The 15,380-nt window shown below is 60.1% G+C and overlaps 1 protein-coding gene across 2 annotated transcripts in view; it reads right to left on the reverse strand.

Annotated features, from left to right (window-relative positions):
* The window catches only part of ADGRA1 (adhesion G protein-coupled receptor A1), a 31,890-nt gene extending 24,523 nt beyond the window's left edge, over nucleotides 1–7,367 (reverse strand). The window contains exons 1-2 of one of the 2 annotated variants that reach the window (XM_079138733.1): nucleotides 7,058–7,367; nucleotides 5,865–6,079 (exon numbers count right to left, since the gene is read on the reverse strand). In XM_079138733.1, coding sequence (XP_078994859.1) covers nucleotides 5,865–5,867 — 3 coding nt within the window. In that variant the 5' untranslated portion in view covers nucleotides 5,868–6,079; nucleotides 7,058–7,367. Of the gene's footprint in view, nucleotides 1–5,864; nucleotides 6,080–6,813 lie in introns of both variants that reach the window. The other variant, XM_079138732.1, reaches the window with a different exon arrangement.
* Nucleotides 7,368–15,380: the final 8,013 nt, after the last annotated feature.

The following is a 15,380-nucleotide window of genomic DNA, read 5'->3' on the forward strand; positions in this document are numbered from 1 at the left end:
CAGGGAGACACCACCCCACCCTAGCTCACCGAATCTCACACCCACCCCTGCTGTGCTCTGAGCCACCCCTGGGAGTGGGCAGCACACTGCAGCAGGTCTGTGCAGGTTGACCATGGCCGAAGGAGGAAAAGGCGTTGCTGTGGACAAACACACAGGGGACCAAGGACCTCGCTCTCATCTCGTGTCCCTACTCCCCTGTGCATGGCGACAGAGCTGAGGGCTTACAGGTGAGCTCGACCTCCTGTGCTGGGGTAGAACCGACCACCTGGGGGAAATTCTTGGAGTGGATGGAGGTGTCCCCTTCACTGCCCCATGTGGGTCTGGGCAGAGGGTCAAGTCTCAAGGTGGCTCTGGGGGGCCATGCCCTGGCCAGGTGGCAGCTGCCTCTGGTGCTTACTGTCCTGCTCCCTGTCCCCCCCACCCCCCGACTGCTGGACATGGGCAGCACAGGGCTTCTGTCTGAGGGATAGGCGTAGACGGGGCAGAACTCGCACGACTCTGGGAGACTCGGAGCTGCGGGACTCTTGGGCCATGCAGCTGTCCTCCTGCCAGAGGGCGAGTTCACCCGGAGACCGTGGCCTGCAATGCAAGACCCCGAGGTCCCCTGCCCCTGACGGACCAGGAAATGGCAAGCCCCATCCTGGCCTTCAGGAAAGCCTCTTCCTGGACCTTGGCCAGACCTGCCACACTCATGGAGGAGCCTCTTCCGGGAGGCCCTGCGCTGCTGAGTGAGGGTGTCTGGGAGGCAGTAGGACCGGCTGCTTCCCTAGGGCAGCATTCGCAGCAGGTCCTTTCTTCCTGGACACTGGTCAGGCTCAGGTCGGTGATGGGCATGGACACAGCCCTGAGGGTTTGGGAAGGGGAGGCTGCCTGGAGACTCCTGGCCCCCGTCCCCTCTGAGAAGAGCAAAGGTGGAAGGGCCCGTCTGCATCTTCCGAGATCCCTGGTCCCCGAGGGTCAGGGGCCTCCTGCAGCATAGTGGGCTGAGGGTCTGGCCGGGATCCAGTGGGGTGAGCGGTGGCCTCCTCTGCGGTGCCTGGCCTACTGGGGAGCTCACGCATCTCCTGGTGCCTGGCCTCCAGGTGTTGGCTATGGGGAGATGGGGACCCTTGTGTCACCTTGGGATGGCCAAGGCTGTTCTCCTTTGTCTGTCACGGTCAGTGTGTCCTGGAGAAATCCTGTCACTGCTGAGAGGGGCACAGCGACGTCTGGCTCTTCCTCTGATGACGATGACCCCCTAGGCTGCTGTGAGCTTCACACCAGCGTCTGGGGCTCATGAGTCCTCCAGCCTTCCTCAGGGGCCACTGTCATTGCAGTGGGACATGTGCTGGGCCAGCTTTCCTGCCCATTTTGGCCTGCTCTGCTGGGGCGGGGTGCCGGGGACAGTCACAGCACATAGAGGGCTTGGCTTGGCCTCTGAAACGGTGTCTGCAGCCTCCCTCATGTCCCTTGCCTGTCGCATCACTTCTGTCCCCAGGGCCCACGTGGAACTTGCACTTGGACACACCTTGTTTGTGGTTCCAAGTCACCTGGCTATGGTTGGCCTCATGAGAAACTGGAACTGGTTTTTAATGCAACAGGCCAACCTCTCAGTGAGCCAGCTCAAGACACAGAGGTGTTTATAGAAATGCCACCGCGGCAGGGGTATATCCCACCTGCTTGGGGTGGGGCCTGCTTCTCACTGGGGGCTGGGGATGAGGCACAGCCCAGGAGCGGGCCCAGGGCCCTGGAAGGCCAAGGCCACATTGGGCTTCCACTGCAGCAAGATGACTGGGGTCAGGAGTGAATTCCTAAGGAGCGATCCTTTCATAGGATTTGATTTGGTTTCCTGTTTTTCTTTCTCCAAATTAGTTACCGGCAGTGCCTTTCTACATGTTTAGAGTTGGCATTTAAAATTCAAAGTAGCTAATGCAAAATAGAGATACATTTTACATTTCAAAGTTCACACATGGGCAAGTTCCTGTTGGAAGAGTTTGCCGTGCAAATGTTCCTTAGGCACGATCGTGGTGCCGATCCCACGTGCATTGGAATCTGCCCGGCTTGGGTGTGTAAGTCCTCTGATGCCAGGAAGCCGGGGCACCCAGGTGTGGGGACAGAGAGGCAGTGGCTCTCAGGTCCGAGGCTGGGGATAGGTGGGAGGACCTCTGGGCCGGGAGGAAGGGACCAAGGCCCCCAGCCTTCTTGGCCCTGACGAGAGGCCTGGCAGGCCACTGGTTTCTGTGTCCACAGGCAGCAGTCTGCCTCAGAGGCCACTGGGGAGACGGCTCTGTTCCCTGGGAAACATGGCATCCCCTGGACCGGAGTGCTTGGCGTTTAAGTCTCAGGGGTATCCCCGTTGTCCCTAGAGAAGCTCGTGCCCCTTTCTCTTATTTTAGGAGGACATGTCCTTTGTGGCATGTCCTGTGAAGGACGTGTGTGATGCTAGGAAGGCAGGAGGGAGAAGGTGGGAGGAAGACTGCGCTCAGGCTCCGGGCAGCCTCTGTGTGATGGTGGGCAGTGAGTGCCAAGCGGGGACAAGGCCACTCTCCAGGCCCACTCCTGGGCAGCGGGCACCCGAGGGCCGGGCCTTCGCTCCCGGTTCTTCTACTTCTGCCTTCTTCTTCCTAGTTCTTCTTGGCTCTGTGCAGAGTCAGATCGATGTCATCAAGGCCTGAAGTGTCCCCTATGCCTTTATGATGACAATCGCATCTTATTGAGCGATCAAATTTTCATGAAGGTGTTTCTGGGAAAGCCAGGAGACAGGTGACCTGCTTGTTCTTGACACAAGCGAACCTGCCTGGACACTACATAGATACTGCTGCAATGGTTGCATTTTGGAGGGGGCACAGGACAGTGAGATCGTGGAAAGCACTGTGAAAACACCAAGGCGACTTTCCTCCTGGGCTGGGGGCTACTTGCATAAAGTTCGGAATTTAAGGGGAAATGTTCAGTAGGATGACACTCTCTACCTCTGAGATCAAGGTACATTTTAGAAGTTTTTAGATTGGAGAGAACAAAAAGCAGCAAACTGAAAAGACCTTGTCAGAGTTCTGAAACGTTGGTGGGGTGCCTTGGGTGGTGGAGAGCTTTCCACACGCCAGGCCCTGGGTCCAGTCTGCTGCCTGCTGGGCCAGGGAGGGCGAGCACACTGCAGGTCTGTCATCCTGACGCAGGGTCTTTTATGTGCCCATCAGGAGAGAAGTGTCCAGGCTCCTTCCCACCATGGAGCGCCCGGGCCTGGCCACATGGTGTGGATTCAGAGGGGAGCAAACCACCACAGGCGCGGCAAGCACCTTCCAGCAGCTCAGAGCTAGACAGTCCCATCACCTACGTTGGACCGGGTCCTGATTCTCGATTCTGCCAGAGCTGACCTCATGCAGGGGCAGCCCTAGGGCAGCAACTGAGGTCTCCATCCATCTGGGGCACTGTGGGAAAAGAGGCACTACTCTGGGGCTTGTCTCTGTCCTGTGCAGCCACAGGGCCGGGGTTGAGGTCTCTGTGCTCCATCTCCCTGCCTTTGGGGTGGTGACCCCATCAAGCCTGTTTAGAATGTGGGGCTCTAGTGCATGGAAGGGGAAATAAGGGCTCCCAGCGGTGCTCCAAAAGCACCGTGCATGGGGACCCTCTGCTCCAGCAGGGGCTGGGCCAGTTCTGGCTTCTGGCTCCATGATGGGCTTGGGGCCCTGCAGCACGTGGCAGAGGACCTTCCAATGACAGCCCCAAATCCAGACCATAGGGGTAGAGCGAGTCCTCAGTGAAACCCCCAATCTGGCTGCTGCTTCCATTCACAGCACCAAAACCCACACAAAGCCCGGACATCGGATACTGTGCAGCAGCAGAGGAGGGAGGGAGCTCGTCCATCGCCCCCTCTGAGCGTGCAGATAGGTCCAGAGGCCAGCGCGTGCCACCTCACCCACTGTGCACTGGCCCCCATGCAGCATGCCACGCAGCACCACCCCCACACCATCCACCTCGGCCCCATGCCACCCCATCCCACCCCACGACCCACCGTTGTATGTCGCCCATCCTCCCTGCTCTCCCGACTCCTCCAACAGCGTGGTTGGACCACCAGAGCCGCACACCTGAACAGCACCTTCATCAGCCCATCAGACGCAGATGCTCACCAGGAAGCAGAGGGAGCACAAAGTTCTGCACGATCTTTACTGCAAGTCACTGGTGTCACTTGTTCCCTTAGGGACAGGTTTCCTTGGAGTCAGGAGTGAGGGCCACAGATGACAGAGTAGCCGCATGCCTCTCAGAGTCGGCTGGGCTTCCCGGCTCATGCACCTGTTGGGGACGCAGCTGGGCCACATCTGTGTGCCTTTTAGCAGCAGGGATGCAGGGGTGCCGTGGGAAACGGAGGTGCTTCATAGTGGACCTGGGTCCTGAATGATGTGTCCCCTCTTTCAGGGAGTGGCTTGTCCTGTCAGAGCTTGCGTCCAACAGAGCCGTGTCCAGGGAGGGATCCTGTCCAGGTGAGGTGCAGCCTGCTGGCACAAGGCTGTGTTGTGGTTTGGAAGACCAGGAGCTCTGTCTTACACAGGGAGCAGAGGAGGCTGCTCACTCCTGGACAGGTGCTGGGAAGCTGAGCGGGCACTGTGCAGGCAGCCACCGCGCATCAGGGGCCCCTGTCTGGGCCCCAGGTGGACCTGCCCACACACCTGCAGCACAGCCCCTAGACACACGGAAGATACGGACCCCAACAAGGCAACTTGGAGGTGGACAACACACTTGGTGCCTTTTGGATCCTCAGGTGTGGGTGTTATTTGTTAAGAACAACCCCACAGACTGCTGAAATTTCACTCTGAGTCCAAGTGCCCAGGCAGGGCTGCTGCCATAGCCACCCCTGCCTCGGGAAGCCCCGGTCAGTCCGCCTGGCATCTGCCAAGGGCAGGTTTCCATTTCACAGATACTCTGAATCGTAGGATAGAAAGCCACGCATGATGCCAAGTGCAGGGACAGCCACGCTGGGTGTGGCACCTGGGGAGCAGCGAGTGGCTGGTGGGAGGCCAGGGCCCAGGGCCTGCCTGCTGTCCTCTGAGAGCCACTTGATCCTTGAACATGGTCGCCAGGTGTCCTAGAGGGCATGTGGCCCTTGACCTTCAGCCTTGGGGCTCGTGCAGGTCGTGAGAGGGTGCTGAATTTTGGCAGAAAGCATCTCTCTTGTTTGGACCTTTTGAGTCAAACGAGGAAAACCAGGTGGTGACTCAGAAAGAAGCCGCTCATGAGGCAGAGGCTGGGCCTGCTCAGAGGCGCTCCTGCCGGCCTCTGGGCTACGGGAGCGCTGTCCCGCAAGCCATCAGCATTCCCCGCACGTGCCCGGCCGTGCTGCCCCGTCAGCTGTCCCTCATGAACACACACAAAGCATTATTTACTCGCTGTCCACCTGCCTGGAGGGGTCTAGACCTGCGGCAACCTCAGCAAGGCTGTGGGAGCCCTCAGCAGGGGCCCCAGTGGGTCCTAGTCCCTGCTCCAGCCAGCTGACCACAACATGCCCCTTTCTGGCAGAAAAACCGCACCAGATAAGCTGGGGTGTGGGGGAGGGCCTGTGATGGCTGTGGGTCCTGAGGGGGAGGGACACCAGGGGGCCAGACAAGGCCTCCCTGGGGCTGGACTTGATCCCCACAGGACGGACATCAGTGGACTAAATGATTTGACATTGCCACACACCTGCAGCTAATCAGTATGAACGGCACCGAGCCAGCCAGCCAGCAGAAGGAACTGGGCAGGCAGCGAGACCCAGGGCGGGCCTCCGCCCCACGAGCTTCCCCACACAGGACAGGGCTGCCCTTAACTGGCTGGCCACTCCTCACCCGACTTCCCTGACCAGGCCTCCTCCTTGAATGGGGGTCGCCCAACCCATGGCCCAGGGGTCCAGTACTCACCATGAGCCCTGCAGAGTCACCCAGGCAGGAGCACTGGAGGGGACTGGGTTGTGGAAGAGAGGGTTATGTCGTGCCCTTCTCCCCACCAGCCTCCATGGCCATCCAGAAGGTCAGAACCCCAAATGGCAGCCACGGGTCCGGCTTCCTGACGAGCATGCCTCAGGGTGCCAGGGTGGCCGCAGCGGGGCAGGCAGGGGTCTGCAGGCTGCACCCATCTGTGGAGACAGTGCAGGGTCCTTCCATGATCTGTGGCCAGCAGACCCCTCGCCAGTTACAGGTCAGCACCAGTTGCCGGCTCCGAAGGGGAGCAGCTGGCACCTCTGGAAGTCTGCCCTCCTGGACTCCTCTCAGCTGGTCCTGCCTGCTGGAGTCTGGCTCAGGCTCCGTCCAGGGCATGAAGGGACCTGGGTGACAGCCCGACTCCCAAGTTGGGGACTTGGGGGGAAGGAGGGAAGTGCTGCCAGCCTGTGCCTGCCCTTCTGGGCAGTACTCCCCTCCTTATTTAAAAATCAATCTTTGCTCACCATCCAGTACAAGAACCAAACTCGGTCATTTCAGACAAAGCCAAATAAACATGTCTGTCAGTTTAAATCAAGAGAGTCAAATAAACCTGAATGACTCTCCGGCTCACAGCCAGACCCGGCAGGCGGAAGCTCAGGCTGCCGGTGTGGCTGGACAGGGCTGGCACCTCCCACAGTGGCTCTCCCCCGCCGGGGCTGCTGGCTTCACCGGGCTCCAAGACTCAGCTCACCCAAAGTTATTCAGAACCCGCCTCTCCAGTCGCAGACACTGTCTCTCCCCCAGGTTGGCATTTTTGCCCAAGAAATGGTCCTGGTGAGTGGACTGCCTCCAGCAGCTTGACCATCGCCTTGGCTGCTGGTGTTCCCTGCCTCCCTGCAGGATGCCCCCACCCACTGCTTGGACCCCAGGACCAGCACCAACTTCTCACCTATTTTGGCAGAGACGGCGGGAGGGGCGCTGGCCCCCGGCCCCCCCGTGCAGGCTCAGAGTGGTGGGTCCCCAGCGCTGGGGAGCAGATTCCCATCGCCGGTGGCAGCAGACTGGAGCTTGTGAGTGCAGTTATCAACAGATTGCAGGGCTGCAGCCGCCAGGAGCTGTGGCCAGCGCACAGCGCGGGGTGACTGGCTGTGCACCCAGAGGGTGCGTCAGAGCCAGGAAGAGCAGGCACTCACCGCGGCTCAGCGGGCGGCTTCCAGGCCCGGGCGGGGGGCGCCAGCCGCCCGTGCCTGCCTTCCTTCCGCGCGGCGGGCGGGCAGGGATGGCCGGGAAGCAGGAGCCGTAACCATGGGGACTGGGGGAGGCGCGGATGGCGGCTCTGTGGCCGGCTCCCTGCCGCAGGGTGGAATGGTTCTTCCCAGCGAGGCGGCCAGCCGCCCGCCCGTCACACTGCAGAGCCGATTTAAAGAGACAACCGCCCAGGGTTTATACTCCCCTCCAACAGACTCAGGCGGCCTGAGCGCTCCCCGAAAGGAGGGCCTGACGACGGGGCTTCGTTTTTAAGGAAGATCCCTGCCTGTTGAGACTCCAAGAACAGAAACGTGAACCAGGAAACTGATTTTGGAGGAGTTTTCATAGTCTTTGTATGAAAATATCCTTAAATCCAAATATGCTAAGCCTGAGGTGAAGCCCAATCCATCCCAGCATGAGTCAGCAGGCTGGTCCTCCTGTGGACAGGTCTGGTCAGGCAGAAAGTGGCCCCTTCTGCCCCTGGCGGTGCCCTCCCTCTCCTGCAGCCTGGGTGAGGGAGCCGGGCCTGCAGAGGACAGTCCTGGTGGAGCAGGGTGGGCCCCACTGCCCCACACCAGCCTCAGCCGCCTAAGCAGCCTGGGGGCTCCTCCTCCCTCACAGCCCCTCCCCTGGGGTGCCTGGGGCAAAGCCAGCTAGCCTGGCTGTGCCGCCTTCCTGGGCTCTCCACCTCCCTCCCAGGCCTCACCTCCCTGTGCTCAGCCTTGTGCCAGCTCCAGGGCATCTCCACGTACCTGCTGCTCTGGATTTTGAGGGTCCCCACGATGTGGGCCTGGCCAGAACGTTGTCTGGGGGCTGCGTCCGCCCTACACCTCAGCTGAGGGATGTGAGACCCTGGGGCCTTCATCCGCCCATAGTCTCCCAGGAGTCCTGGAGACCACCTGGTGTCCTGACTTCTCAGGATGGGTGGTCCTGAACAAATGGGTAGGGAGGGACCCTGGGCCACCTGTGCCCCACAGACTCCAGAGTCGGTCATGGTGTGTGGAGCAAGGTGTCCCACCTCCTCCCAGAGGGGCTGGAGCTGGAACTTGGAGCCACCCTGGCCTGGAGCAAAGGCCTCAGAGCTGCTGTGGACCTGGTCTGGGGCAGTACTGGGCGCAGATCTGTGTTTTGCTCTCCCACAGGGCAGGACATGGTGGTCTGGGAAACCATGACCCAGCTGTCAGCTGCCTCATGGCTCAGTCTGCCGTTGGGGCCACCTGGCCTGTCGGGGGGTGCACGGGCCTCACGCCCTGGGCTCTCAGTAGGCCTGGAACCTCGGGTCTCCTTTCTGCCTCACCAGAACTGCCCAGCTGGCCAGGGCAGGAGGGAGGAACTGGCCCTCGGGTGGCACTTGGCCTGCAGTGCAGCAGAGCCTGGGCTCTTCCACCCGGAGCCTCAGGACACTGTTCCCCCCGGGCGATGCGTGCAGGGCCAGCTCTGCACCCTCCCCATGCTGTCCATAGCAAGACTCTGCTTTGTGCACTCAGCTGGCCACAGACTTGGCCCCTCAGCATTGCCCAACAGTTCCAATGTCTGCCGCAAGGGAATCTCCCCACTGGGTGTCCCAAAAGCACATGGCTCCCTCTCTTCCCTGGCCAGACAAGCAAGGCGAAGGACAGGGCCAGGCTAGGCCAGCCAGACCAAGCCACTGCTGAAGGTGCTTGACCTGCTGGTCGACAGAGTGGGAGGTGGGCCCCTGGGTGCCAGGTGCCACGCTGCCCGTGGGTGGGCCTCACTCGAGGTGGGCTTCAGCCAAGCGTTCTCAGGTGCTTCCCGGGTCCGCTCCTGCCGCCTGCTGAGCCGCACAGCAGTGGCCATTCGCTGCCCATTCCGGGCACAGCCACTGGTGAAGAGGCTCATTGTGGGGAGACAGGAGGGGGAGGCCCAGCAGCTGGAAGCCTTGGGCACGAGCTGAGCTGCTGTGCACGGTGGGATTCCTTTTTTCTCAGTTGGGCAGCTCTAGTCTTCGTGACTGTCCACTGCCCAGGACAGGGTTTCCCGTCATCCAGGACGATCCCCTTTGCCTACAGGAGAACAGGCAGTGGATTGTCTGCAGAAACCCCTCTCAGCAACACCTTGATGTGTTTAGAGGAAACGTGGTGGACTTAGCCCCAGGGACAGAGTTGACCGCCGGTCAGCACGCCTCTCCACAAAGGGCCAGCTGGCAGCTGCTCCACTCCTCAGGCTGGGTGCGCTTGGCGGTGCCCAATCCTGCACGTGGAGTAGTGGGTGCTGGGAAGCTCACCTACGGGCACAGAGTTCTCAATGCCAAATGAGTTTCACGTGCATTGAGACATTTTTCTTCTGATTTTTTTCTAACCGCTCAGAGTGAACGTTCTGCTCACAGGCTGCTTGTGAGCAGGCGCTGGCTCTACAGCACTGTCTGCCCTGCTGTGGGAGGAGTCGAGGCACCTGGCCTGCAGAGTTGCCTGGCCCTCTGCCCATGAGCTGGGTGGGACAGTGCTGCCCCGGATGCAGACACTAATCTTCAGGTCCAGCTTTGCAGTTCACTCAGTGCAGAGACTGGCTTCACCTGTTCAGAGATTTCTCCAACAGGTGGACGGGGACAGCCCCTTCACTGACCCATCTCTGCCTGCCTCTTGGAAAAGCCAGTGCACTGGACATCTCATGAGATTGGCCAGCAGGTCTCACTGACAGGGTAGGTCACTGCCCTCCTCTGAAGGGACAGGGCCTTGACAGAGCTGGCCTCTTCAGTGGTTCCGGGTCTTTGCTGGCTGATGGGAAGGTCCTCGACCAGGCGTGGAGTGGGCTGGTGGATGCTGGCTGCCTCTGCCCAGGGAGCTGGTGGGCTCCAGCTTGCTCACTGCTGAGGGTCCTGTCTTGTTAGGGATGGGAACCCAACTGGTTGTTCAGAAGGAGCAGGTTGATCGGCCCTGCAGCAGCTGTCCAGTCCCAGATGCAAGGCTTGGGGCCCTCAGGAGGTCACACTCCCCTCTGCACCTTGGGACCTCAGGACTCTGCAGGCTGTTCATGGAGAACAGGGGACTGTGGGCGATGAGGCTGGCCTTGAGACATGCTCTGCTAGGGCCCAGCAGATGGATGTGGAGGGGATGTCTGGCCATGACGGACCCATCTTCCCCTCCAGGAGGACTGGGGCTGGGGCTGCTGCGGGTGTGCACTGGCACTTGTGAGAAATTCACACCCCTGGGGAAAGGACGGCCTGTGGACTGCGGGCCTTAGGGCTCCTGCCCTTCCTGAGCACTGAAGTCTGTTGCTGCCTGCTTCCAGGCACCTCGCGGAGACTGAGAAGCAAATCAGAGGCTCCTGGGACGTGGACATGGCGGCCTCCTGGATGTGCGCCTGGCCCTGTAGGGCACGGGGCCGTGGCCAGCCTGCCTGTGAGCATCGCTGGCTCGCTGGGCGGAATGAAAACCCTCCCTGGTTGCCATGGCAGCCAGCGTCTCCCTCGCGGCATCAATCCGAACCTGTGCAGACCGTTTCTAACAGATTTAAGCCAACAAACTCATGCTTACCCCGAGGGGAGGCTGAGTGTGAGGACCAGATAATAGAATTAATGTGCTTAACGCATGCTGCTGGTCCTTCAGCCAGCACTATGGGAGCGGGGAGAAGCCTCAAGTCCAGCTCTGCCCAAAGCTTCAGCAGCCCTTTGACTACCCAGCTCCTGCTGACCATGCTTCCTGACCATCAGGCCCCTTTGGGTTCTTAGGTGGGTCTCACCTCCAAAAGGTGTTCGTTGCTTGGGGTCCGTGTCCTCTCAAGCCCTGCCTGGGAGAACCGTGGGGTTGGATGTGGGGCCTCTGCAGGCCACAGCTCAGGCTGGGAGGGACGTCCTCGCCTCCTCATGCCCAGGCCAGAACTGTTGAGGTCTTGCTGGCCTCCTGGGCCTCAGGTCCCTCCCCTCCTGAGGGAGGCATAAGGCATGAACCCAGGGCCCTCGAGTCTGTGGGAGGCTCATGAAGGAATGGCAGGGGACGAAGCTGCCCTGACCTTGGTGGTCCTCAAGAGCCCTACCCTGCCCTGCCCTGCTATCATGACGGAGGCCCTGGGAGTGGCCTCCTGCCCACCCTTGCCAGCTCCGTGGAGAGTCTCGGAGCAGTCATATGGACCTCTTGCCTCTGACACCCCCAGGCCTAGTCTGAGAGAGCCTGGGACGTGCTGGGGGTCTGTGGGGAGGGCTCGGCATTGTGGGATTCCTCCTATTCTTCAGGCGCTAGGGAGCCATGGTAGGGGTCTGGGGAGAGGGCAGGAAGCAGGTGTGCCCCTAGGGGTCATGGTGATATGGGGTGTGCGCGGCTTTGTGCCTCTTGGTGCTGTGCCCACAGCTGGGTGTCCCAGTGTCCTCCCCAGGAGCTGGGTCCTGGCAGTGGCCTCTGCCGCCTGCCCCACGTGCCTCGGGCTCACCCAGCACGTTGGAGGGGCTTCCCTGTGTTTGCGGGAACACAGTGCCTGCCTGCTGATGGCCTGGGGCAATAAGGAAGCACACTCTGACCTCTATCCCACATCCCTGGCAGCACACGGGGCCCTGGAGAGGCCTGACTGCCCTCCATGGAGATGGGGTTCCACAGCCCAAGACCATTGGTGCCTAATAGAGGACACAACATAGACGCAGCTCCAGACACAGTGACCATGCTGGGCAGCCTGGCTCCCCGCAACACACCCCTGCACCTCCCCTGCCGAAGCATGGCCTAGCCTTCCTTGCAGATTGGAGGCAGGGAGGATCCTATGAACTCCGCTGCAGAAGCTTCAGGTGCAGCTGAGAATTTTAATGAGGGCCACTCACAGGGATATGAGCAGCACACAAAGAGCCCCGCAGTCTGGTTTGCAGCCAGTGCTGCTGCCACCAGCGGTCAACTGCGCCAGCCCACAAAGCACAGCCGCTAGGTGCCGGCCCCGCGGACGCTGGCTCCGTTGAGGGTCTCATTTCATGCAGACAGTACCTGCTGGACTCTAGAGTCAGTGCGGGTCCTCGGGAGCAGGTGTGCCCCTGTGGCCTTGGCCTTCCTGCAGTGGAGCAGAGCGTCCCCACCCGCTGGCCTCACGGCCGGCAACCAGCACCTTGAGTGTCGGTGAGCAGACATGAAGCATCTGGGTGTCCAGGTGGCTCCACATTTTAGGGACCCTTCTGGTTTCCATGCCCAAATGATCCACCAGGTGACCTGCTTTTTTATGAAAGGGTCTGTCCTCATGGGACGGAGCCCGTGTCCTGGGGATCCGTGCTCCCTAGGGCAGAGCTCCCCTTTGGGGTCCTCCCAGGGGTGGAGCTGGCTGCTGGCTGTGTCCTGTCCCTGTGGTCAGGACTAGGACACCACTCTCTCTGGCCTGCTGTCCTTGGGCAGCAGACAGAGAGGAGAACTCAGGGAGAACCAGGGTCCGGGCCCTTACTCCACCTACCAGGGCCAGGCGCATGCCAAGAGAGGAGGCTCAGGGAGAACGGGTGGTGGCCCGGCCGCTCCCTCCCCCTCCAGAGGATGGGCCCCCACATGCCCCTGCCCACTACCCACCCCTTCACCCTGCTCATGCCCATCCACTCCTCCCTGACATGCTGGTCAGCTTTGCGTCTCTGTGACAACATGCTTGAGGTAAGCTGCTGGGAATGAGGAAAGATTGATTCTGACTCGTGGTTCCAGCCCGTGGTTGGGTTGGCCTGGTGGCTTTTGGGGCTCAGTGAGGAAGAGCAATGGCAGGAGTGAGTGGTGGAAGGAACCGTCACCTCACAGTGGCCAGGAAGCAGGACAAGAGAGGCGGAGGGGGCAGGGTCCAGGGACCACAGGCCCCCTTTCAGGGCATAGCCAGGGACCCATCTCCTCCAGCTCGAGCTTCTACTACTTTCCCGTGAGGCCACCAGCTGGCGACCACACCTCCAACACCTGAGTTTTGGGTGATGTTTAAGACCAAATTGCAGCACCTGACCACCCACTAGCCATGGAGACTGAAGGTCAGGCCCAGGCTCAGTCCAGGGGCCCATCTGTGCAGAAGACTCTGCACAAGGGCCTGGTCAGCCTTCCTGGGACCTGCCTGCCTGGGAGAGGTGCCTGGTGCTGCCCAGGGGGGTGGGGGCTGCAGCAGCTGGGCCTGGCCCTGGGCCCCATTAGCCTGCTAGAGACTCCTGTCCAGCCGCAGCCTCAGCCTCCACCCTCTGACCAGCTCAGCCTGGGTGCTTCTGCCTGAGCCCTGCCCACACTGGCCCATCGGTACTCAGCCGGCCTCGCTGTCTGCCTGCTCCCCGGCCTGGCGGCCTGCCTGGCTCCTGCCAAGGTTTCTGCAACTGTGCCAAAGCAATTTTGCCAGATTAGATGTGGTGGAAACAAGTGGTTCCACCTGGCGTTTTGTTAAAGTGGTTGTTTTGGGGTTGAATGGTACCCAGGCACCCGTTTTCCTAGGGCCAGAATTTTGGCACACCAGGGGACTGCTTCTGCCTCTGTGTGTTTTTTTTTTTTTTTTTTTTTTTTTTTTTTTGTACTGGGGCTTTAACCAAGGGGAGCTTAACCACTAAGTCACATCTAGCCCTTTTTAAATTTTTTATTTTGAGTCATGAGCTTCCTAAGTTGCTTAGGGCCTCACTAAGTTGCTGAGGCTGGCCTTGAACTGGTGATCCTCCTGCCTTAGCCTCCTGAGCTGCTGGAATTACAGGCAGGTGCCACTACGCATGGTCCTCTTTAAATCTTGAAATATTTCTTTCCCTCCTTTCAAAATGTCTTTGAGCCTAAAAATAATCTTTTTATTTTAAAATTTCCAATAATTTCGGTCAGTTTTTCCGGCTCTAACTTGCTGGTAAGAGCAGGAATCTGGAACTATGCAGATAACTAACAACAGGTGAGTTGGAGTGACCCACACATCGTCCCCTGGGACGGTCAGCCCATTGGGAGAGCAGGCCAAGTGCAGCTCACAGTGACAAGTCGTGAGAGTGCGTGTGCACAAGCCTGTTTGTGTGCGAGCGTGAATGTGACTGTGAACATTAGAGTGTGCAAGCTTGAGTGTGTAAACAAGTGAGTGTGAGTGTGAACGCTTGAATGTGAGCGTGCGTGTGTGGGTGTGTCCGCGTGAGTGTGAGCCTGAGCTGGCTGCTGGCCGTGAGGACTCATCACCCTCTTTTCTGCGTCCTGCCTTCGGCCCTTACTTTCTTCACTGTGTGTCAGTTTGAGCAGGGAGACTGCAGGTGGCGACGTGTGATGCTTTTTGGTCGCTTTCTTAGTTGTGGTTATTCGTGTTATTTGAACACTTACCTGCTTCAGAGCAGAGGCAGGAGCCCCAGCCTTGGGGGAGTTGCGCACTCTGCAGCCAGCAAACTTCCATGCCGCCTGCTCCAGCCCCTGGAAGCCAGCACATTTCTGGGCAGGGCTGGGCAGCTGGGCTGTGGCCAGCCAGTGCCTCTGGGAGGGGCCACACCACCAACACCCTACAGAGACCGGCTTTCTCAGGAATCTCTTTGTCAAGCATAGCACTGAGAATAAAGGCAGGCTCGACACCCGGGGTCCAGTCTCAGGACCAGGGAGCCGTGGGCTTCCGAAGCCTGCCCAGCAGAGATCAGTTTGGGTGGAGCTGGCTTCTCGTAAGGGGCACATTTTATCTATAAAAGCTGAAACCCTCATTAATTTAAAAATGTAGCTCCAAACTCCACATACTTGACCAGTGCAGCCACATGTCCACAGTTTCCCAGGACTCGGAGGCTGCAGAGGCCAGAGGCAGAGGGAGTGACGGAGGCCAGGCGCGCAACGCGCTCTCTGACTTCTGGGTTGGGCAGGCAGGTAGGCAGGGAGGGCCAGCAGCAGACACCCTGCAGCCCGGACCCTGGGTCCTGATTCCTAGGTGCTGCAGGAGGGGGTGGGCACAGCTGGCGAGGACCAGCAGGGGATGGGCTCGTCCTTCACCCTTGCCACCCCTCTCCCAGCACCTGGGGCCCACCCTGCTCCTCCTGTACCCACCAGCCCCTGAGGCAGTGGGTGCTGACTCCAGTGAAGGAGCTCCTGGGCACAGGCAAGTCCGTTACACCCAGTGCCAGGGACATGGAACAACCGGTGGGCACAGAAGGAGCCTGCCCAGGCAGGAGCATTCCACCATCCTGTGCCCACGAGGGTTGAGGGGTGAGCCGCTGAGGTGCCACTGAACCATGCCACCCTGTCACTTAGACCTTAGGTCACTGGGCCCTGCTGAGTCCCAGTGTAAAGGACGACTCCTGACAGGTGGTCTTTCCAGACGTGACCTGCATGGCAGACCCCTCGACTGGTCTCTTAGGTCGACCTTCGAGGTCCCCCTGACTCTCACCCTTGCTCTGCCTGAAGCAGCAGG

Source organism: Sciurus vulgaris, assembly GCF_902686455.1.
Source record: "Sciurus vulgaris genome assembly, chromosome: 4".
NCBI classification, from domain to species: domain Eukaryota; kingdom Metazoa; phylum Chordata; class Mammalia; order Rodentia; family Sciuridae; genus Sciurus; species Sciurus vulgaris.